The following is a 25,066-nucleotide window of genomic DNA, read 5'->3' as shown; positions in this document are numbered from 1 at the left end:
GTGGATGTTTTGTTTTGCACCCTCTCTCTCTCTCCACCTTTTTTTTTCTTGCTGCTAGGAAATTTCGTTTTCTGGAACTTGTTTCGGGTACATAAGAGATTTAATTGGGATTTCAAATCAGAGGACGAAAACTGTATCAGAATTCCAAATAACGTTATGGGTTTGAGATTTTAACAAATGAAGGTGCCTCTTACTAAACCAACCCACGTTACTGATGTATCATGTGTCATTTTTTCTAGTATAGCTAAAGGCTTGTTATAAATAAATAAAAAAGAAAAAGAAAATAATAACACCGCACGTTACCTCTCCAAAAGATAACAGATTCCCCTCCGGAAGTTCTAAAAATAATGGACTTCAATTAATATCTACATCCTCAGCAACACTTCCTCTACAAGCTCTTGTGTGTGAAGTTTTGAATGGCAAGCTCAACTTCCATACTTCAACCCAAGAAACTCTCTCTTTTAATCCTCAACATATCCTTTCTCTTCCTCTTGTGTCTCTCTCTCATCACAACACATCTCCATTCTCTCTCTCATCACAGCTCAGGCTTACTGGGCCAATCCAATAATACAAATCTCAGTGAGATCAAACCAGTTGATGGCTGCAAATCTCCATGAACACACAGATTATGAAACCAAGTGCCTGTATGTCAAAACACAAACAGGTTGCAGGCCTAAAGGGTACATCAATTATCTCCAAATATTTTACTGCAATCTTGGCAAGTTTCCAGTTCTAGGCCATGCTGCAGTTCTACTTTGGCTTTTTGTTTTATTCTATCTGTTGGGAAACACAGCTGCTAATTATTTCTGTTCCTCCTTAGAGAGCTTGTCCAAAATCTTGAAGCTCTCTCCTACCATAGCCGGAGTCACCCTCCTCTCCCTCGGAAACGGGGCCTCCGATGTCTTTTCGAGCATCGTTTCTTTCACGAGATCCGGTGATGGTGATGTTGGCCTCAACAGTGTGCTAGGGGGTTCCTTCTTTGTGTCCAGCATTGTGGTAGGAGTTATCAGCATACTAATTAGCCCTCAACAGATTTCAGTTGATGAGGCCAGCTTTGTTAGAGATGTGATCTTCTTCTTATTCTCTCTCTCATCTCTTCTTGCAATCATTGTTATTGGAAGGATCAACTTGTGGGGTGCCATTTCTTTTCTTGCTATTTACTTTGTTTATGTTGGCACAGTTTCAGCCACTCAATTATACAAAAGGAAAAACAGAGAATTGTTAGGGGACAGGTTTTCAACATCTCTTGCTGCTTCAAAGAATTTACCAGTGCTACAAAGCTTTGATGACTTAGGAGATAGTACTAGTACACCATTACTAGGCTATGTTGATGAGGATAAACCTATTTTCGACACGAATTCGAAAGCCAGTCTTGATGTTCATCAAGAACAAAATTCTGGGTTTTCTTATTTGGGAACATTGATTTATATCTTGGAGTTACCTCTCTACTTGCCTAGAAGATTGACCATACCTGTTGTGAGTGAAGAAAGATGGTCCAAGCCATATGCAGTTATTTCTGTAACTTTGGCACCAGTTTTGCTGGCTGCCCTTTGCAACACACAGAGGGAGAATCAGAGCTCAAGAGGTAAATTAGTAACATACATGACAGCAGGGCTGATTGGGTTGGTTTTGGGCAATCTTGCATATGTGACCACAAATAATTGGGGCCCACCAAAGAAGTGCTTGTTCCCTTGGCTTGTTGGTGGGTTTTTTATGAGTGTAGCTTGGACTTATATTATTGCTGAAGAATTGGTCTGCTTGTTAGAATCATATGGGAATATATTGGGGATTAGCCCTTCAATTCTAGGACTTACTGTCCTAGCTTGGGGTAACTCCCTTAATGATTTGATAGCTAATGTTGCTATGGCAGTGAATGGTGGGCCAGATGGGGCCCAGATTGCTATTTCGGGCTGTTATGCGGGTCCCATGTTTAACACATTGGTGGGAGTGGGCATCTCACTGGTTTTCTCATCTTGGTCTGAGTATCCATCCTCCTATGTCATTCCCATTGACCATTCTCTCTATGAAACGATAGCGTTTTTGATGGGTGGCTTGCTGTGGGCCCTTGTGATTTTGCCCAAGAAGGATATGAAGCTGGATCGTTATATGGGGATTGGCCTTGTCGCAATTTACTTTTGTTTTCTGTTTCTCAGGATGGCCATGCTCTTGGTCTTTTGAATTTTAATTTCATGTCTCATTCAAAATGGGTCATTGTCGCAAGTTTATAGTAACTTCCATTATTAATATACATACATTTTAGGTAAATAGTACCCTTTTGTCCAGTTATTTTGATGTCGAGTTACTACTTCATTTTGTTATAATTTTCTTCTTTTTCTTTTTATGAACGGGAGATGAATTCGAACTTGAAACCTCTTTAAGCATTAAAGAATGAAATATCATTAGACCAATAGTTAGTTCATATAACCTGGCACGATCGCTACCCACCCGTGTGTAAGAATATACCGATCACACTGTCAATTAAGCATATATATGTATATAAGACCTATTCAATACCATCATCTACTCCCCAATATAAAAGGTGTTAGAAATTTGGTTCAGACCAAATGGTTTTTAGTCAACTATGAGACACAGAGGGAAAGTACATATATAGAATTAAGACGAATAGACCTACCCAACAGTTAGCTTAAATATGCCTAAAAATTAGATGTACAATTCCTAACATAATAAAATATTATGTGAGATCATAAGGAACTTGTAGTTCAAATAATTAAGAATAATTATCTCAAATAATTAAGAATAATTATCTCTGCATCCGATATCCTGTATTCAAATCACCACTCTCCTAATATCATGGTTAAGCATGATAGACTCTTTCCCAAGACATGTTAAAAGGATTTTTAGCACACACACATGGTCCAAAAGCTAGTAATAACATGTCTTTTCAGGACACCCACTTGGTCCAAAAGCTTTTAATGCATGGACTTGGACTGGACGTCCATTTCTTTCACGTGGTCTAAAAGTACTTATGTGGTCCATAGAGAGCCCATGGACACGGTGAGTTCGCCAACCTGTTGGAGAGACAAGTAGCGTTCCAAATGTCGCACAGGTCCAAAGGTCGACTAGGATGTGTGTTGTATTTTAATCCTGATCCTCTTTGGTGAGGTCTGTGCCACAAATAATTCTACTTGTACAGATCGCTTGTCGAGCACTCGCATGAAACATGTGGATTAATAGACTCTAAATTAGTAATTTTGTATCCAAATTATTATTCATAGAGAAGTGTAACCTTACATATTGGGAGAAGAGGTGCCAAATGAATCAGGTCAGTACGAGTACAACACGAGCATGGTCCGTTTATGTAAAGTTTGGTATGGTACGGTCCGTATTTTTGGGCTGTGCCGGAATGAGGTAATTAGGTCTAAAAGGTCGGGTCGGGTGTTAACCTATCGCGGGCCGTGCCGGTCTGAAATCCAACAGGTTGGCCCATTTAAAGCCCATTTATTAAATTATACTTGTTTCGGAAAAAAAAAATAATACATACTATTATAATATTTATATCTTAAATTCAAGTCTATTTTTTTTCTCTCTAATAATATATATTAAATTTAATGTTTCTTTATATATAAAATAATGATTTTGTTTTTCAAGTTTCAAATTTTAAAACCCAAATAATAATCTAGCCATTTTCTATATAAATGTACTTTAAATAAAGTTATTGACCTCTTTTTTTAATCAATAATAAATTTTATTAGTACATACATAATTGTAAAAAGATTTAAATGATGTTGTAAAAAAATGACGAAAATAATGCAATACGTAAGTTAAATTTAGTGTGTGCCCATATCGGCCTGTTTAGTGGCCAGGAACGAGCACGGGCAGAGCTCGTGGGCTCAGCTGGGATTGATGATTTTTCTAAATGAGCGGGCCCGACACGACTCATTTATTAAATGGGCCGACTCTAAACGGGCCGGCCGGGGCCAACACAGTGCTCTAATTGGGAGTGAGAATTGTCATTCCTAAACAGCTTCTAGAAACTTATTCTCTAATTAATTTAGCATTATTGTGGCAGTAAATAAATTTATCCACCAAAATTATTCATTATAACAATAATTATTGTTGGACGCGTATGACATTTCGCCTATAAACTCAAAAGAAAACACATAAGTAATTTTAAGGGTCATTGACAAATAAGAAAAAAAATACTGTGTCAATTGAGTAAAATAAAAGTTCTTGGTCCATTCTTATTGTCGTTACACTATATTTTCAAGCAAGTTTGAGCTAGTTTTTTAGCAAGATTAGGGTTTTTACTTGCCGGTTGCCCACAGTCGCGGATTCACATAGGGGCAAGAGGGGTCAATTGACCCCTGCAAACCCAGAATCAACCATAGGAGATGAAGAACTTGCCCCAAAGAGGAAGCAGCCATAGCACACACAAGCAGCGAGTAGCTTGTCGCGCGGCATCGGTCAAGACCAGTGCCTTTTTCTTCCCCTACGTCAAAACGATGTTGTTCAACTTACAAGTTTTTTTTTAAAAATATATATATATTTATATAAAATAAAATAAAAAACCTAGCCAAAATGATGTCGTTTTGGCTCAGTTGTTTAAAAAAATTAAAACTTATGCATGCTCTGTCTGATAAAACAGATTTGGGGAATGGGTTTTTAACTCAATGCTCTCATTCAAACCCTAAATCCCCAACCCCAATCCAGTCCCTAGACCCAACCTTCACCCAATCCAATCTGACGGCCTTCCCATGTGAATCTCCCTTTGACGCTAGCAAACCCCAAATTCAATGTGGTTTGAAATTTGGTCTCAAAATTGAAAGTATGTTATCATATTCCCAATCTTTTTATGATTTGATTTGATGAGATTGATTAATATGTTGATTAGTTTGAATGAATTAGAGTTTTTAATTAATTAAAATATGTTAGTTTGTATGTCTAATATGATGGGTTTTATATTTTCCCTCATATTGAAAGTATGTTATCCTAATTTCTAATCTCTTTATTATGCTTTAATTGATTAATAAAGATTCTTGTACATTTTTGTTCTTTTTGATTAGTTGTTGTTGTTGATTGCATTTGTTAGAAATTTTTGATTATATTGTTTTTTTTGTGTGTTTGTTAATTAATGGAGATTCTTATATAAATTGGTTTAATTTATTAGTTGTTGTTGTTGATTGAATAAATTGAATTATTTTTGTGTTTGTTAATTAATGAAGATTCTTATATATTTTGGTTAATTAGAATAAATGTCGGCAATTTGGATTATTAATTAGTTCGTAATTTTTTTAATAGAAAGTTATGGAACCATACTTTAAGAGAAAGTTCTCATAAACTACTTCTAGTTCAAATAATGTGGGTAGTTCGAACTCAAGAGATGTGGGTAGTTCGAAAGAAAATAAGTTGCAAGATTTTATGAATAATCTTCATGCAGACCCTGGACTTCGACCTCAAATGTTGGATTATAATCCTAACATTCAAGACGAAGTCTGTTTATACCATGTTTGACCAAGCAACTAGAAGTAACTCTAGGCAAAGCAAAGAGTCCCACATTGGAATATTACAAGAAGTGAAGGCTCCCCCTCACCTATAAAAGGAGACCACTCACCTCTTAGAAAAGGATCCCTTGGGCTGGGCTTGATCTTTAGTCATGACCTTCCCCTTTCTTACATTTAAGTTTGGGCCCAACCCCATGTACAAATGTAAATACACAATATTATAATAATGAGAATATACTTCTCCGTGGACGTAGCCCATTCATTAAGGGTGAACCACGTATCTCTTGTCTTCTGTATGTTTATCGCTTGCTCGAATCCTCACACACTTGGTGAAGGTCCTCACCTTCACCCATCATCCATCACACCTCATCACTAAGTTGGGCTCAAAAGTGCCGAACCATTTTTGAGCGTCAACAAAGTCCGAAGAGCATATCTACAAAAGGTCCCTGTCAACCTAAGAATCACACATTTCCACAAATCAATCTTTCAGGGTATGATCCACGCTTTAATGTCAAGTGGTTTGGTGAGTTTGACTGGTTGGAGTATAATATAAGTAAAGATACTGCATTTTGCTTTAATTGTTATCTCTTCAAATCCAATTTCAAAATTGGTCAAGGGTGTATTGATGCTATCACATAGATGGGTTTCAGAAATTGGAAGAAGAAAGAAAGAATTATGAATCATATTGGAGGTGTTGGAAGTGTTCATAATCAATCTAGACAATATTGTTTAGATCTTATGAATCAGAAGCAACACATCCAAAATAATTTTGGGCAAACACTCATAACAAGCTCGTATTGATTATCGTGTTTGCTTGACAGCTGCTCTTGATTGTGTGAGATTTTTGTTGAAGCAAGGTCTTGCTTTTCGTGGCCATGATGAGAGTGGCACTTCAAACAACAAGGGGAATTATTTGGAGCTCTTACAATTTCTTGATGATCATGATGAGAAAGTGAAGGTCGTTGTGTTAGAAAATGCTCTAGGGAATCTCAAGCTCATAGCTCCAACAATTCAAAAAGATCTTGTTAATGTTTGTGTCACTGAAACTATTAAGAAAATTATTAAGTATATGGATGGTGCATTCGTTTCTTTATGAGTTGATGAATCACCTGATGTGTCAATAAAAGAACAGATGGCAGTGGTGTTTCGTTATGTTGACAAAAGGGGGGATATAATTGAAAGGTTTGTGGGCATTCAACATGTTAGCGACACTACATCAAACTCATTAAAGGAGGCTATTGACAAATTGTTTTCAAGAGAGGAATTAAGCATTTCTATGCTAAGAGGACAAGGATATAATGGAGCCAGTAATATGAAGGGTGAGTTCAATGGTCTTAAAACATAGATTTTGAGAGAAAATCCTTGTGCCTATTATATTCATTGTTTTGCATATCAACTTCAATTAGCTCTTGTGGCCGTGACAAAAGGAAATGCTGATATTGCCACTTTCTTCACATCATGCAATAGCTTTGTTAATATTGTTGGAGCATTGTGTAAGCGTCGTAACATACTTAGGGATCAACTACAAAAGGATATTACAAAAGCTCTTGAAAAAGATAATCTTCCAAAAGGGCGAGGCTTAAATCAAGAAACTTGTCTCAAGCAACCCGGTGATACACATTGGAACTCACATTACGGTACATTACTTAGTCTCATTTCCATGTTCAAATATGTGGTGAAAGTGCTTAAATTGATTATTGAGGATGGCTCCACTAATAATATAGGTGAAGCAAATAGGTCATTGAGAGAAATACAATCTTTTGAGTTTGTATTTCACCTATTTTTCATGAGATCTATATTGGGAGCCACCAATGATTTGTCACAAGTATTACAGAAGAATGACCAAGACATTGGGAATGTAATGACTTTAGTTAAAGATTACAAGGACCAACTACAACACATGAGAGAGAATGCATTTGAAGCTTTGCTTGATCAAATATCTTCCTTTTGTGGAAAACATGATATCGAGGTTCCAAACATAGATGATGCATATGTAGCTAAATGGAGATCGCATTGGAGAACTCCTAGAATAACACACCTCCATCATTATTGTGTGGACATCTTTATTCAAATCATTGAGTGACAACTTACAGAATTAAATCATCGATTCAGTGAGGTAAATACTGAGTTTCTTCTTTGTTTGGCATATTTGAGTCCGGATGATTCATTCATAGCTTTTGACAAACAAAAGCTACTTTGTTTTGCTGAATTTTATCATCAAGATTTTACTCCCCGAGACCTCTTGACACTTGAAGATCAACTTAGGATTTATATTAATCATATGCGTACGAGGAATGATTTTTCTCAATTGAAAGGGATTGGTAGTCTGGCAAGAAAAATAGTGGAGAAAGGGTTGCATATAACATTTACTTACGTTTCTTTGCTTCTCACATTAGACTTAACTTTACCGGTTGCAACAGTTTCTGTGGAGAGAGCATTTTCTGCAATGAATATTGTAAAAGGTCCACTTCGCAACCGAATGGGAGATCAATAGTTGAGTGATAACTTACTTCTTTATATTAAGAAAGATATGTTTGTTTGTATTCATAATGAAATTATAATGCAACGTTTTCAGAATATGAAAACTCGTCGTGGACAATTGTAATGTGGTTTTTTCTATTAATTACGAATTATAATATTTTCGTTTCATTTTTTTGGTCAATTTTGTATAGAATTTTTTTAACCTTTTAGACGTTGACCCCTGCAAGGAAAATTCCTGCATCTGCCACTGGTTGCCCACCCTCTTTTGGGTGCACCCGACTATCAGGACTAGCTTATTATTGTACAAACTCCTTTTTTTAATATTTGAATAAGAATTCATTTCATATTGTTAAATAAATTAAGTATTCTCTTTTTCCATAGAGATTCCAATGTATCTTAGTATTTAATTTTATGCTCATCTAATATTTTTATCACATATATTACTCCATCTTAACCAATTATGAACATAAATAACTAAGCCTACACCAAGACTACCTGATTTGGGGCAAGTGGGGCGAAAACCAAGAGCTTACAAAGTAGCGTGCAAAAAGTAGTTGTTTCTAGTATACGTTGGTTCTTTTGTTTTGCAACACCATTTTGTTGTGGAATTTGAGGACCTGTAGTATCATGAAAAATTTCACTAGTACTCTGCATATCATTTTCAGCCAAGTCCATAATCGATGGTATCCTTATTGAGGATCTCTTGTAAAAGGGAGTAGGTATAGTAGAAAGTTACAAAGCATAAATCCTTTATTTTTATTTTTATTTTATTTTATTTTTTAAGTTTGGAAGGGGGAGAGGAAGATTCTATTGGGGTTCGAACCTAAGACAACTGATCTGCAAACAAATGTTATTACTGCTGAGCTATGGACTCGTTGGCAGTTACAAAGTAATTTAACTTGTCAGAAATCTAGCTAACATAAAGTAAATTATTAGCAAGATATGGTACACGTAAGTTAAATTTGAGAGATAATTGTTGCAGAATATAAATCCCACATCAGAAACTTGATTAAATGAATGGTTCCACAATTAATATCATCAAGACCTTTTGTATAAAACTCTACACTTGCTAATCATGTGGTTAAGTTGGGGACAATATCAATATTACTAGTAGTGGACCAAGAATTCGTCCCTCTAAAATTTTAACAATAATGAGGTCAGACAACACCTACTAAGTCACGGGACGATGAGTACCATTAGCATTTGCAAATTGCAACAACAATCCTCTTAGGTAGAAATACTCAAAGGAAAGTCATACGAGGTAGAAATTACCAGTGTCAAAAGTCATATCAGTCACACCAAATTCAAAGCAGAAATTGAAGTAGAAATACTCAAAGCAAAGCAAAGATTACCTAAGTAGGGTCTAGAGATGTAGTTCACAATTGTAGATAAACTACATATCACCCGCCATTTGCAAGGTAACAAAGGGTACGAGTAGGTAAGCATCGGTGGATCCAAAAAACCTTATCGTCGCCACTTGCCATCTTGGTTGGTGTGTGGTTATGAGGTAAGAAAAACTTATATAAGGTTATGGTTTAAATGTTGGGTTGAGGGGAAAGTAGTCCAAGGTGGAGGATCAATCGCTTTAATACCATGTTTAGATTTTAGAAATGAATTAACATTCCATTACTTCCAACACCGATATTGTCCTAAACTAAACCATCAACATAGTCCACAAGATATAATGTTTTATCACAAAATGCTTCAATGTTATTAGTAGTGAAATCACTCACTTATATGTTTTATTTTATCAAGTCTTCAACGTCGAATTTCACTTTCTTCGACAAATGATCTAATTTAAATCAATTTTAGACACTGTATGTGGCCTAAGGATTTTAGCAAGCTTCCAATTTTTAAAAAAATCATGGCAAAAGGGTTTGGGTGTATGCCAACTTTTAATCAAGATGAGAAAATTAAAAGTTATGTAGTAGTAGTTGTCTTCAGCTATTGATGCTTGAACGAGCTCCTTGTCTCTAGTGGGGGCAGCAGATGGGTGGTGGTGGAGGTGGCGGCGGTAGTGGTCGTGCTAAGGGGGGTGGCGGCGATGGCAGTAATGGTGGTAGAGACGACGATAACTGTGGTGGTGGTGGTGGTGGCGGCGACAACAACTATGGTGATAGTCATGATAAAATGGTGGGAGTAGAAGTGGTGAAATCATATCTTGAGAATAAAAGTAATATATCCATGAAAATCTTTGAGGGAAACAAAGATTTGTGATGGCCTAAAAATAGTCTATTATCAAATGAAATCCACCACTTTTTGTATTTCCTTTAAAATCAATGAGTTTTTTAATACACCCAAACTTTTATAAATTTTTTAAAGTCGTGATTGATTACATCTAAATTTGAATGGAATTTAAAAAGTCTAAATTGAATACACCCAAAATTGAATAGACTTTTATAAAATCATGATTGAATACACCTAAACTTTTAAACTTATTTAAAATCTTTTAAAATCTAAATTGAATACACCCCCCTAAATGTCATATTGCTATATATTTCAGTGTTAAAGCTTGTCAAGGTCTACAAAAATTATACGTTCCACTCATCTCATATTCCCAATATATAGATTAAAATTGTTTTGGCATGTTGCCATTTGTAGGACCTATAATGCGATAAAATTGGACAAAATGAAGCTCTTGTTGTGGAGGAGAACCATTCAGCATCGCTTGGTAAAGTGACAAGTTTGAATTGACTTCAACTAGGATCATGAAATGTATCATCCTCCACCAAACGAATTGACTACTAGCCCTTTACATTTAATAAAATTATGATAAATATAGAAGAAAGTGAGTCTCTCTACTTGTCATATCTGAAGGAAGTTGAGGTTTCACTTCCAAACCAATTGACAATGAGGGGAGTAATTCAACTTCTTATAAGCCCTTGTTAGGTTTCTCAACTTTCCAATGTGAGACTTTTTACCTTCATATTCTCATATGTAAGCTAACCTACCATGAAGGAAGTTGAGGTTCCACCACAAAACTAATTGGCAATAGTAGCTCAACTCCTTATAAGCCCTTCTAGGTTTCTCAACTTTCCAATGTGCTTTTACCTTCACATTCTCACAATCTTGTTACTTTTTATCTCAATTACTAGAGGTGTAAAACGGGCCGTACTTGGGCCTGCCTATTTATGAAAATCATCAATCCCGACTTGAGTTCATAGTCCTAGCTCATATGGGCTTGGCTGTGCTCGTGTCGGGCCACTAAATGGGCCGAGATAGGGCCACGCCCAATTTGACTTATGTATTGCATTTTGTTTTTATAATTTTTTTTACAACTTCATTTAAATCTTTTTTACAACTTCATTTAAATCTTTTTTACAATGATGTTTATACAAACAAGGTTTATTATTTGTTGAAAAAAGAGGTCAATAACTTTATTTAAAGTACATTTAAATAGAAAATAACTAGATTATTATTTGTATATTTAAAAATTGAAACTTGAAAAACAAAATCATTATTTTATATATAAAGAAAATATTAAATATTAATACATATTATTAGAGAAAAGAAATAAATTTGAATTTAAGATATAAATGTAATAATATTATGATTATTTTTCTCTGAAATAAATATAATTTATTAAATAAGCTTTAAATAGGTCGTCAAAACTGGACCCATTAGACTTAATTACCTCGTCCCAACTTGCCTAAAAATACAAACCGCATCGGATTGAACCTTACTTTAACGTGCCATGTCAGGCTTTATTTTAACGGGCCGCACTCGAGCCGACCTGGTCCGTGAGACATCTCTATCAATTACTCATATTTCTCTGTCAAAGTTTGGCGTAGCCTTAAAAGACAGGAAGTAAATGACATTCAAACATGGACCCTTGATTTGTACACTACACATCATGTCCAGGTTGTCTTTTAGCCAATAATAATTTGTCCAATTTATTATGGGGTGTCTGTCCCCTTCTTTACTCTCTCCAAACCTCAGTCTTGTTTTGGACTTTATCTTTTTCCCATTCTTGTTTCTTTTAATCTATTAAGCCTTTGTCTTCATGTAAATTATGATGGCAAGAAATGAACCAAAATACAATTGTATGATAGAGGGCTCCTGTGCATATTGGTTGGCTTGTGGCCCAGAAGAGTACTGTATACAGTAATAGTATCACGCCAATGGATGATATGGCAGAATAAAAATCTCATGTCATGCAAAACAGTGAGCTCCATATTCCATTAGAGGCAAACCAATCATGATGCGTGATACATTGTGATTGCATACATGGTTATGCACAGTTCCAAAAAATAAAAAACTAAAAACAACACATGATGGGTACAAATTGAACAATTCGAATCATTAGATGACATTGTAGAGTGAGCTCAAATGAGTGGTTAACGGCATATTAATTACTAACCGGTTAGCACTTGAGTGGTTCTTAATGGGGCAAAACCCAACGATACGTGGTGAAACGGGAATTTAAACCTTGCTTCAGTGGAAGTATATGCTCTTAATCATTAGAGCAAGAAGGTCTAAGAAACCAAGCTTGAAATACAAATAAGCTGTTGTATTCTATTGAAGCAAAAACTATTAAAATCAACTGTCGAGCTTGCAAAAGGCTATTACATAATATGTTAAGAGAAAAACAAAGCAGGAGTTATTTATCAAATCCTTGAATACACAAAATGACAATAGCGACTTGGTTCAACCACCTCTTTACCAATACACAAAGGAGGTTATATATATTGTGTAAGAACAAGCTATTCTCTGTCTTCAGACAGACTTACAACTCAAACCTGCAATTACCAAATCTCTTTGGAAAATCATACCTTGGTGCCAAGGCATGGCGTTCCTGAAAGCTACATAATTTCGATATTTAGGAGAAATTATAGACTCAAACAAAACAAGAAATTAGGGGCTTATCAACCACACCAGACACCTCAATTGAAGCTGAAAACACAAGCAGCCTGCAACTTAGTTTGTAAACTACACTAAACAAAGCTTGTAAGTAACTATTTACATTATAACTAATTTACAAATCTACAATTCAGTCATATCATACCACAGTTACTAGGATTAGTTTATCTGTTTTTGAAGATTGAGAGACCCAAGTGTTTGAATCAACCTTAAAGACATAGAGCTGATGTATACAACTAAAAGCCCCCCTCCCAAGACCCCATCAAGCCTCATATTTCTCCTTGGTAGAACCACAAGTGCCCAAAGCAAGCCTCCTGCTAAGAAACACACTGTCTCCAACAGGTATGGATCTCTGCGGATCACAAGGGGTGATGGATATGTAGACCAAGCAGAGCCAACAAGGGATAAGCCCAATCCAAACAGAATGTTGAAGATGGGACCAGCATAACAGGCTGCAAATGCAATTTGAGTTCCTTCAGGTCCACCATTCAAAGCCATTGTCAAATTGGTAATCAAATCTCCAAATGAGTTACCCCAAGCAAGGACAGTTAGCCCTAAGATAGAAGGACTTACACCTAATAAGTACCCTACTGAAACTAACAAACCCACCAATTCCTGAGCTATAAAATAACTCCAAGTAACACTCATTAGAAACCCTGCAATAAGCCAAGGAAATAAGCAATTCTTTGGTGGCCTTGACTTCTCTGTTGTCACAAATGCAACAACCCCAAAAGTGACTCCAAAAATCAATCCAGTAATATAGATCACCAAGCTTGTCATGAAGCTAACACGGTCAAATTGATGGTTCCAAAGGATTGACAACAGCACTGGTGCTAGTGTCACTGAAGCAACTGCATACGGCTTAGACCATCTCTCTTCACAAACAACAGGAATAGTCAATCTCCTTGGCAGATAAAGAGGCATCTCGAGTATGAAAAAAACCATATGACAAGAAGCCGATGATCTAAGATTAGAGCAGCATTTCTTGACTTCTAGTACTTCAGAACTGCCTTCTACAGCTCCTTCCTCTGCAGCACTAAGCTCTTCCTTTTCGTTGTTGCTAAGAATTGGTACACTCAAGTCAGCGTCATTGGTGGAAGTAAAGTTTGATTCGCTGATATCCCCAGCAGCATTCTTCCAATGAGTATGTGAGATGTAAACCACAATCACATAAACAATATACATTGAAGCAAAAGCCATTGCAGCCCACACATCTATTTCACTCTGAATCAAGATCAGAACCAAGAACAGAATGACCAAAAGGTAGAAGGAAATATCTCTCACAAAGTCACATTTCTTAACTCGAATACCCCTCTGGCGCATTGAAATGCTTATGATTCCAACCACAATACATGATACAAAGGAAGCTCCCCCCAAAATTGTATTAAGACCAATTTCACCTGTCCCACCACCCATAAATGAAACAAGACTGGAAAAAACATCAGGGGCTCCATTGCCAAGAGAGAGCAGAGTGACCCCAGCAATTGTAGGGGACAATTTTAGTAGCCTTGATAGATTTTCCAGTGAAGAACAAAAGTATGCAGAAGCTGTATTCCCCAACAAATAGAACAAAACCAGGAGCCACAAAAACATAAGAAAATAACCCAAAAGAGGAAAACTTCCAAAATTGCAATAGAAGATGAAAAGATAGTCAATATAGCCTTGAGAGACACATGGGTTTTCGGATTTAAGGTAGAGGCACTTGGCTTCATAGTCATCTAAACTAAGAAAACCCTCGCAATCTAGCGAATTGCTGTCTCTGAAAATTTCAACACTGCTTAGAACCAGATATTCTGAAGGCTGAAAATGTATAATCAAGAGAGCACATGCCACTAAGAGAAGTGAGATATTCAAGAAAATGATGTAATTCCTATACTTGGGCATGAAAATTAAGGTACCCATTACAGAGATTCAACCTGAGGCCAAAAATACAAAAGTTCAATTGAACCTACCTAGTCTATGCTTGTGCACAAGAGTAACTTTGAGTAGATCACGAGCAAGGAATTGGGTTTATGGCAATTAGGCAGACAAACATTGAAGGATGAAGGGTTCGGAATTTGGTGCCTTGAAAGGTTTCCTTTTGTGCTGCAGACTGATTAAGCAATGGAATGGAGCTTTTGGTGACAGTCAAGCCAATTGCAGATTCTCTTCTTGTATCCACATTGTGGGAATATTTCACTTTCCCCATGAAAGGTATGGATCATACATGCTGACATGGCTTGGACACGTGTCATATGACTGTTCCATGGGGATCAGGACAGTCGACAAGCTTCAATTCAAGCTAAAACTACACGTGGAAATTGGGTGGGACGTCATCTTTCGCGGTGGGCATAGCATCTGTGAAAGCAAAGATAAAGAGAACCCGCGAAATAGACTTACGTGATGGCTTTCAACATCAATCCTTGTTTTGTGAACTTCACGTTTTTCTTTCTTTCTGATGTATATATAAATATCATATTCAGGTCGGCCCTCAGATTCCTGTTGCTCAAGTCGAACCTCCGACCATACTTGTATTCATACGAATCCCTCCGATATTATTTCAGAATACTTGTTGTACCCAAAAACATAATTGGTTAGAATGAACGGAAAGGCTATAATGATTCGAGGGTCCTAAGTAGCCACCTTATGGGCCTACCATCTATGCCGACCTTGATCACATTCTCCCCGGTTCATTCCTTTTGAGTGTCGAATAATGTATAGTTCGATATTAGAAACTTGACAAAATAAATCTCATATATAATAAGTGGTTCAAGTACTAATAGTAGTGATGCCCTTTGTAATAAAACTAGGGGTTGACAACCAAATCAACCGACACCGGAGGAGAGGAACCATATGTCAATGCTAGTATTCTAGTTGAGAACTGTATATATATTGCCTTTCTTTTGCATTTTATTGCAGCCTTTACTGCACTTTTACCCTTGGGAAGGGCAAGGCAAGGGCTGTCACTATTCACATGAATAGTGGCAGGCTTGCAATTTTGTTTCCACCTCTATGGACAAGGACAAGGGTAAGGTCAATTATTATTCACATGAGATATAAGGAAATGAATTTATATATAATTTTGGTGTGAGAAGTAAAGAATATGACTAGGTATTTATAATAATAAAAATTCTGAATTTTTTAATTTTAATTTTAATTTTTTGTTATTTAAATTGATTGCTAACGTCAGTATTATGTCACTTTGCCTAGGCAGCAGCACGGGTTGGACTTGCCTATGGGCTTGCCTAGGTTGGTGGGTCTCACGCCTTGCCTAGTCTTGCCCTTGTGCTCTAGAGTTGTTTGTAGGCCTAGGCCCTGTCCTACCCGGGCAAAAGGCTTTGCGGTGGACTTGCTCTTAGGAAAATGCCGTCTTCATCACAAGTCTTACATGAAAGCTATCATGGCCTCTTAACAACCATCTAACAAGTCATTAGGTTGGTATTTAGGAATTAGTTAATAACCTTACTTAAGACAGAACAGAGAGATTTGGAAACAAGTTTTTATTAAACTAATTAAGGACCAGAAGCATCACAATCAAAACCCTCAAAACAAAATAACACAACGGACAAAAAAAAAAAAAAAAAAAAACACTCAAATGTAGAAACAAACAACCACCTACATACGATAATACTTGAACAAACTTCATTCTTTAATTTTACTAGATCATATATAGCAGCACCCTCCAGGCTTGGCAATCTGGTCAATGACCATAGGTAACGATGCTGTCAATAATCTTAGCCACAACCTCCTTAGAATCCCTCAGCTTTCTGATGCTCTTATTCAGGTTTGTACGCTTCACCGCTACAGCCGGTGACTCCTCCAGCATCCTCTCAATCCCGCCACCGTAAGGTCCCATCAGCTCATTCACAATCTCAGCTTCCATCTCCTTGTTCACCAGGTTGGAAATAGACAGCTGCAAATGCAACGCCATAAAATCAACAAACCTCCTCATAACAACCTTCCAATAAGCAGCCATCCTCATTTTCAGATCAAAAGCTTGAGGTAACATAAGAGGGTACTGCCTCAGAGCTTCAACTTCCACCTCCCCAATACCTTCTATAGTTATAGTAGAAGGGCGTATGTTGTTATCTAAGACCCCATCTATGAAGGTCTTCTGGTGAGCCATGAGCCTATTCCATTCAGCAACATACTCAGGATCACATGTATAATCCGTAAGCTTCTCCATATCCACAATTTCCGTCATCCACTTAATCGACCTTTCTTTCATCTTGGCCATCAGATTGTGTCCAGCTCGCCTCGCACATAGTTGAAGCTGATAATAATTATCCGAATGCCTCATCAACACAGAAATAACCACTTCCTCAATGTAAGTCCAAACCTGCTCCACAAACCCAATTGGTATGCTCGAAATTCCGCTCACTTTTCCCTGCAAGATAGTAAGAAAAGCATTGCGAGGAAGAAAATTCGGAAGTGCTATACCTTTCACTTCCTCCAATGCCTTGATCTCTTCTATCAAGAAGTTATTCTTCGGGTCGCTTTGAACACAATTGTGAAGTGCATCTGAGTACTGATTGAGCATTTCAACCAATCTAGCAGTGCAATGCATGTGTCTGTCTTCAGAGTACTCTTCAAATTCTCCTCTCAGAAGAATCTTCCTTAGAGATTCTTTGGCCAAACCAATGATCTGCATGAAAGCTGTCATGGCCTCAGCAACAGAGGAAAGATTCTTTGGCATTTTATTCAGTTCAGAAAGGCAGTAATTCAGCTTTTCATTAATCTTCTTCACAATTTCCGGCAAGTTTCTTGCTATGCTGTTAGCTTGAATTTGCACCAACTTTTGCGCCAAAACTGGAATACCGACAATGGATTTGTCGATCTTCGACAGAAGAGGATGACTCTGAAATAGTTCATGAGCAATGGCCCGTGCCTCCTCATATGTTTCATCTCCAATGCGGTTCCTCACACAGACATAACCAAGTCCGATGTTGACATCATCTCCCGTGACCTTCTCGAGCAGTCCCTCAGGTGCCTTATCAACTTTTGTAACCACAGCCAGCGTCCTTTCACCAGTCTTATCCACACTCTGCGACATCCTAATCGATTCACAGGTGGCAAAATCGACACTGGCAGACAACACATTCAGAATGATACTCTCTTCTGGCTTTATATATTCCATGATCATATCTTTGATTTGATCATAAATATTTTCAGGCTGCCCATGAATAGGCACTCTAGTAATACCAGGCAAATCCACCATAGTCAAATCAGGAACACCCTTCTTTTTCACCAACAGAGTCAATGGGGTGTTAGAAATTCCCTTACCTCCCCCTGCAATAGAATTAGTGGCTCTAACAATATCATCAGTCACGTTGTCTTCATCGGTACGATCAGTTCTGCCGCTGTACTCCAAGGAAAGCTCTGGCTCAGGACTTGAGTGGTGCTGCAGCCTCATTATAAGGGGTACCCTTGTGCAGATGCCTTGACCCCGAGGGAGGCTGATGCCCGCCAAAGATTCGAGGACACTAGACTTTCCAGATGACTGGTCCCCAACCACCACAATTGTTGGGAGCTGAATGCCTTCATCCATTATCATCAAGTTACGGAGTTTGTCTACCGCGTCAAGTAGGGGACGGATTTTGTCATTGTAGGATGACACAATAGGTGCGCAGTTGATAGGTACTGCATCTGGTTCTGCCTCAACCAGCGCGAATGAACCTTCACCATTCAAAACTGCAGCATTTGGTGTTGTCATGGACGGATTAGCTTGCTTTCCTCCTCCCATATCTGAATTGTAGCAAGAAAATAGTTCAGAAAGAGAGAGAGAGATAGGGAGATAGTGGAGGTTGTTGATGAGAAGAGAAATGAGACAAGAGATGGATATGTTTGTCATGAAACTAGGTAGCTATTTATTAATGTTCAACCAGACCACTGTGTTTTCTTCTGGGCTAAGCGACTTCCCCTTGCGGTCTTTCAACATTTGGAAAACCCAAAGTCGTGGTTTGCTCATTTCATTTCATGCACTTGCCAGTTTATGCACATACACGACATGAAAATTTTACTTTGATAAAGCAAAAAAAAGGAATCAGCTTTACTTTGATAAACCAAAGTTGTGGTTTCCTCATTCTCTCTAAAACTTCTCTCCTCTCCACCACCCTCTTCCGAGTAGCTGTAGCTTTCTCTTTCAATGAAAAAGGAAACTTCTCTCCTCTCCAACACAACTTTGGGTTTGCTAAATGTTGGAAGACAAAGCTCATGTCCCTTAGCCCAGCAGAAAAATTATATTGGCTTTTGAACGGATGACTGTCCATTTATTTAACTAAAATTTGATAAATTATATATATTAATTGAACATTTGTTTTTTTGGTCCCCAATAATGAACATTTGTTTCCTTCCAACAGACAAAAGCAAGCACATGAATTAGTACATTTCTTAGTTAAAATTCACACTGTTTGCCTCACTTCTTCAGGGCCTGCAGCAGGATATTGATTCCTTAATGTAGAAGTAGATTCCTTAAAGTAGAAGCAGATGAACTAGAGTGCTTTTTAAAAGAAATTAGAATTGTTAAGGGAAAAAGTTGGTGTTGGTGATGTGGGTGTCCTGGAAAGGGGGAATGTATAGGACTAGGTATAGCTTTAATTTGGGAGGACTTGAGTCCAGCATGAATTTGAAAAGTTTTCTAGTACTCCTATAAAATTAATGCTATACCTAAGCAGTGGGCTGAGTAAGTCTAGAAAAAGGCATGGTACTATTTGTGCTATAGAGAGGTTGTCAGCAATGCGGTAAGTAAGAGCATCTCCAAGGAAGATGTAAAATGCCTTGATATGGACATTTTACATCTCAAAAACAAATTTAGAGCTCCAATCGGCCGGAATATTGAGGATATAAATTTACATAGAACTAGAAAGTGTAAAAATTTCATAGATATACATTATTTTTTACATCTCCATTCATGGGTCTAACACAAATACATATAAGTGGCTAAAGCTCTCCCCACTCACGAGTTTATCAATATTCGCTCACATCTTCTTCAAGTTTGCACCACCACTGATTTTTATTTATTTATTTATTTTATAAAAGTGATAATCTATTTTAATCTAATCTAAACTATGAAGAGGAGGGTTTGAACTTGAGTACAGAGTGGGGAGCACATCCGTTCTAGCCAACTTGACTAAACTCATGTTTGCCCCACTACAGACTCTTTCGACTAATTAAAAATGAGTTGTGGGGCATCAACAAATTCAATTCAAAACACCTAACGACTATCCAAATTAATAATTAGTTTTTAATTCAAATTAAACATAACATTAATCAAATCCAACGGTAAAAAAAAGTCTAAATTACAATCCAAATTTAATCCCAGTCACCAATAATACCACCAAAATCATATTAGATTCATATTTTTGTTGATTTTCTCCCAATATGTCTACATATTTGTTCATACTTTGGATATCCACATCATTCTTCGTTCCTTTTATTTAATTAAGTTGTTAAAAGATTCCAATAAAAAAAAAAAAATTCAAATGCACTTTTTGACATTTCTCCTCTCCAATGAGAGAACGTAAATTCCAGGACAAAAATGCATATTTAGCATCCCAAGATTTTACATTTTCCTACTGGAGCAAAATGGTTTTACATTTTCCCACTGAAATTCCATCTTTCAGACCAGAAAAAAAAATACATCTTGAAATATTCCAATCAAGATGCCACCGGAGATTTAAAAGTGCAATTTACATTCTCAATTTAAATCTTTGCATTGGAGATGACTTCAAACGTAAAAATCCATCGAAAGAGGAAGATATAAAGAACATGAAAAATGAGGAAGAGTCTTGGTAACAAATACAAAACACAACAGAAGCTTTTAATTGCAAATAGACGGCATCCCGATCAAGTTAGTTTCCATTTTCTCTAACAATAAGGTTCGAGTACCAGAATTAAACAATTTTTTTCTTTCTTTCATATAACTTTGGCAATAACAGATGAAAAAGGGTGGAAGACCGCAGCCTCGGCCTGCCAACACCTTGTAGAGGCTGTATGTTCTTATTTTTCATGTTTGTTCCTCATATTTTCTTGAGCAAACTCTAAAAAATAAAAATAAAAATAAGCAGCAGCAGAAGAGAAGCTCCAGAAATAAATGTTACAAGGGAATGCTGTTTTGTTTCATTCCATCCAAATCCCAAGTGTGTAAATTTAGGAAACACTAGAAAATCCAGTTTATTTGGAGAAATTGCCTCTACTTCAATCTATTTTGTGACATGACCTTTTTTTATTTTGGCAGAAAACTTGTAACTTAGCATGAATAGATTACTGAATAAGTCTAGATCAAACAGTAACAAATCGAAAACGAAAATAAGAATCCGAATTAGATTTCTTCATAACTGCTTTTAACTAACATAGTAGAAAACACAATAACAAGTTTATTTAGCTACATTGATAGGATTAGAGGACTGCTTCAAGTTAAGTAAATGGTAATGAAAGCAGAAAATATGAGAGGCAACAAATCCTGCTTAACAGTAGGAAGAAATCAACACTTCAAATTCATTGAAAATACTAAATAGGTACCAGAACCACAACAGTCGACGCCTATAACAAAACGGAAACAAAAGCCCTCAAAAATAAAATCAGAAACAAAAAACCACAACAAAGGACAAACAAACTTCCATCTTTAATTTTAATAGACCACACATAAAGTTTGGAAAGCTGTTTAATCGCCATAAGAATTGATGCTGTCCATGATCTTCGCTACAACCTCCTTGGAGTCTCTCAACTTCTTGATACTCTTATTAAGTTTCTCACGCTTCACCGCTACAGCCTGGCGACTCCTCTAACATTCTCTCAATGCCACCACCGTAAGGACCCATCAACTCATTAACAATCTCAGCTTCAATTTCCTTGTTCACCAGGTTGGATACAGACAGCTGCAAATGCAGCGCCATACAGTCAACAAACCTCCTTAAAACAACCTTCCAATAAGCAGTAATCCTCATTTTCAGATCAAAAGCTTGACCTAATACATGAGGGAACTGCCTCAAAACACTAACCTCCACTTCCCCAATACCTTCTATAGCTACAACAGAAGGGCGTTTCTCATCATTTAACACCCCATCTATGAAAGCATTCTGATGAGACATCAGCCTGTTCCATTCAGTAGCATACTCCGGATCACATGTATAATCCGCAAGCTTCTCCATGTCCACGATTTCCTTCATCCACTTTATCGACCTTTCCTTCATCTTAGCCATCAGATTATGTCCAGCACGCCTCGCTGATAGTTGAAGCTGATAATAATTTACTGAGTGCCGCATCAACACAGAAATAACCACTTCCTCAACATAACTCCACACCTGCTCCACAAACCCAATTGGTATGCTCGAAATTCCCCTCACCTTTCCCTGCAAGATAGTAAGAAAAGCATTGCGAGGAAGAAAATTTGGAAGAGCTATACCTTTTGCTTCCTCCAATATCTTGATCTCTTCAACCAAGAAGTTCATCTTAGGGTCACTTTCATTACATTTGTGAAGTGCATCTGAGTACTGATTGAGCATCTCAACCAATCTAGCAGTGCAATGCATGCGCCTGTCTTCAGGGTACTCTTCAAATTCTCCTCTCAGAAGAATCTTCCTAAGAGATTCTTTAGCCATGCCAATGATCTGCATGAAAGCAGTCATTGCCTCAGCAACAGACGAAAGACTCTTTGGCATTGTATTCAGTTCAGAAAGGCAGCAATTCAGCTTGTCATTAATCTTCTTCACAATTTCCGGCAAGTTTCTTGCGATGCTGTTAGCTTGAATTTGCACCAACTTTTGCGCCAAAACTGGAATACCGACAATAGATTTGTTGATCTTCGACAGCAGAGAATGAGACTGAAATAATTCATGAGCAATGGCCAGTGCCTCTTCATACGTTTCATCTCCAATGCGATTCCTCACACAGACATAACCAAGTCCAATGTTGACGTCATCGCCAGTAACCTTCTCAAGAAGTCCTTCAGGTGCCTTGTCAGCTTTCGTAACCACAGCCAGCGTCCTTTCCCCAGTCTTATCCACACTCTGCGACATTCGAATTGATTCACAGGTAGCAAAATCAACACTTGCAGACAACACATTCAAAATGATACTCTCCTCTGGCTTTATATACTCCATGATCATGTCTTTGATCTGGTCATAAATATTTTCAGGCTGACCATGAACTGGGACCCTAGTGATCCCAGGCAAATCCACCATAGTCAAATCAGGGACACCATTTTTCTTCACTAACAGCGTCAATGGGGTGTTAGAAATTCCCTTCCCTCCCCCTGCAATAGCATTAGTTGCCTTAACAATATCGTCGGAGATGTTGTCTTCATCAGTAGGATCAATTCTGCCATTGTACTCCAATGAAAGCTCTGGCTGAGGGCTTGAGTGGTGCTGCAGCCTCATTATCAGAGGTACCCTTGTGCAGATACCTTGACCCCGAGGGAGGCTGATGCCAGCCAAAGATTCGAGGACACTGGATTTTCCAGATGATTGGTCCCCAACCACCACAATTGTTGGGAGCTGAATGCCTTCCTCCATCACCATCAAGTTACGGAGCTTGTCAACCGCATCTAGCAAGGGACGAATTTTGTCATTGTAGGATGACACAATAGGAGCACAGTTGATAGGTACCGCATCTTGTGATACCGGAACCAGTGCAACTGAGCCCTCACCATTTAAAATTGCAGCACTTGGTTTTCTCTTGGAGGCAGTAGCTTGCTTTCCTCCTACCATATCTAAATTGTAGCAGGCAAAGAGTTGAAAGAAATAGAGAGCGAGATAGAGATTGAGAGGGAGTGAGAGTGATGATTTGTTGATCAGAATAGAAATGAGACAGGTTATTATATAGATACGTTTGTCATGAAACTAGCTATTCATAATTAATTCTTAAACCACACCACACCTCTGGACAATTCCAAATTCCAAATTCCAAATTAATATTTATTTATTCTTTGGAATTGGAAAATGTATCAAATATCGTAAATGATGAAACCACATCCCATGCGTCTCTGGACTTGTAAACGTTTAGCAAATCATATCCCATGCGTCTTTGGAGTTTCAATCTGTGCAATTATTAAGTATTACGTGCCCTTTGGTCTTTCAACATTCATGCACTCATCAGTTTCTGCACGTAATACACGATATGACAACAATGTTCCGAAGTTTCCTCCTAAAAAAATAAATGTTCTATTCTGTGCTTTATTTATAATATATATCTAAAGGGATTTGCGACATCCAGACCTTTTCCATTTTTATTTGCCTCCGCAAGATCCTCTGATTCGTCCAACCGTAACAAAGTAAACGACCCAGCAAATAATCTACATACATTAATACATTAATCCTTAAAATTTAGAGTAATTTAGACTTTAATATGTAGATATAAGAATGGAAGAATGACACTTACACACACTTTTTTTTTGGTTTGGTCACATACGCGCATCAGTTACACACCTGAAAAGCCTTTTTGCTACTATAATTCTTGGACTAAAAGGTTTTATACGAGGCCCAGGGCCTTTGCTACTATAATTCTTGGAAGAAAAAAAGTACATGTTAGTGATTTAAGGGAAAATATGAAATTAATTCTTCTAAAAAGCATTTAGATTTTAATAAATATTTTATATACATATAAAATCATCAATCTTTGAATCAAAAAAAAAGAAAAAGGAATAGGGGCTTTGTTAAAACAATTTAAAACCTAAGAGGGTGTTTGTATAATTTTTGAAACCTCATGGAGTTTCCGAACAATTCGAAAAAAAAAAAAAATGAATAGAAGCATGATTTTAGAACAAGAAGTTGAATGTGAAATATTGAAAATTGTAGATCAGAGATGAAGAATATAGTTGAACCTGAGAAAGCACCAGCGAGAAAGGAGAAAATGAATTTGATTTGGTTTTTTGCCACATCTGATATGGTTTTTTGGCAGATCTACTTTGCTTTTTTGGCAAACATGATTTTTCTGTCTTAAATCCGTAGTACAAGGGTAATGTAGGTATTTTACACACACAAATAAACTGAAAAATAGCTATTAAATTGAAAAAAAATCCACAACTGTAGATTTCTGGGGGGAGTGTTTATAGTTTTTAAATAGTATAGGATTTCTTTACCCAATATAGGGGAACAAATTAAAAAAAAAATCATATATGATATTGACTTTAGAAACACACCCAAAGTCCATTTACAACCTAACAAAAAAGCTTTTAACTTCTTATAAATTACAAAACTGTCGTCAATTTCTTAAAACAAGCTCAACCCCAAAACCTCATTAAAAAACTCAAAACACTCAATATGGCATCAAAGTAATTTAATAATCAA

The 25,066-nt window shown here is 37.1% G+C and overlaps 4 protein-coding genes and 1 pseudogene across 5 annotated transcripts; 2 read left to right on the top strand and 3 right to left on the bottom strand.

Moving 5' to 3' along the window:
• The first annotated feature begins 291 nt into the window (after positions 1-291).
• LOC103342320 (cation/calcium exchanger 1) lies at positions 292-2,265 on the top strand. Its single transcript, XM_089043004.1, is given in 2 exon segments — positions 292-607; positions 609-2,265. Coding segments are annotated over 2 exon segments (1,761 nt in total). The 5' UTR covers positions 292-416; the 3' UTR covers positions 2,179-2,265.
• A 3,836-nt stretch (positions 2,266-6,101) lies between these two features.
• Positions 6,102-10,160, top strand: LOC103342379 (uncharacterized). Its single transcript, XM_089043397.1, has 5 exons — positions 6,102-6,162; positions 6,284-6,492; positions 6,595-6,781; positions 6,869-7,320; positions 9,921-10,160. Exons 1-5 carry the CDS (start codon positions 6,102-6,104, stop codon positions 10,158-10,160), a joined length of 1,149 nt encoding a protein of 382 aa, XP_088899523.1.
• Positions 10,161-12,520: 2,360 nt separating this feature from the next.
• LOC103342321 (Sodium/calcium exchanger family protein) lies at positions 12,521-14,969 on the bottom strand. The gene has a single exon (XM_008245939.2). It carries the CDS (start codon positions 14,703-14,705, stop codon positions 12,963-12,965), a length of 1,743 nt encoding a protein of 580 aa, XP_008244161.2. The 5' UTR covers positions 14,706-14,969; the 3' UTR covers positions 12,521-12,962.
• A 1,298-nt stretch (positions 14,970-16,267) lies between these two features.
• LOC103342322 (dynamin-related protein 4C pseudogene) lies at positions 16,268-18,697 on the bottom strand (annotated as a pseudogene). The gene has a single exon (XR_016122708.1). The product of XR_016122708.1 is annotated as a dynamin-related protein 4C pseudogene (transcript).
• Positions 18,698-21,260: 2,563 nt separating this feature from the next.
• LOC103342380 (dynamin-related protein 4C-like) lies at positions 21,261-23,503 on the bottom strand. The gene is given in 2 exon segments (XM_008246004.2): positions 21,261-21,552; positions 21,554-23,503. Coding segments are annotated over 2 exon segments (2,043 nt in total). The 5' UTR covers positions 23,489-23,503; the 3' UTR covers positions 21,261-21,444.
• Positions 23,504-25,066: the final 1,563 nt, after the last annotated feature.

The sequence above is a fragment of the Prunus mume genome, linkage group LG8, assembly GCF_029339155.1.
Source record: "Prunus mume cultivar Tortuosa linkage group LG8, ASM2933915v1, whole genome shotgun sequence".
Lineage (NCBI taxonomy): Eukaryota > Viridiplantae > Streptophyta > Magnoliopsida > Rosales > Rosaceae > Prunus > Prunus mume.
This window is presented reverse-complemented; position numbering and strand designations above follow the sequence as displayed.

Coding starts and splice junctions, on each gene's coding strand:
- LOC103342379 (XM_089043397.1), top strand. CDS start 6,102: ATGGGTTTCAGAAATTGGAAGAAGAAAGAAAGAATTATGAATCATATT. Junction 6,493..6,594: donor TTCAAAAAGATCTTGTTAAT/GTTTGTGTCACT, acceptor ATAAAAGAACAG/ATGGCAGTGGTGTTTCGTTA. Junction 7,321..9,920: donor ATGACCAAGACATTGGGAAT/GTAATGACTTTA, acceptor CCTTGTCTCTAG/TGGGGGCAGCAGATGGGTGG.
- LOC103342321 (XM_008245939.2), bottom strand. CDS start 14,705: ATGGGTACCTTAATTTTCATGCCCAAGTATAGGAATTACATCATTTTC.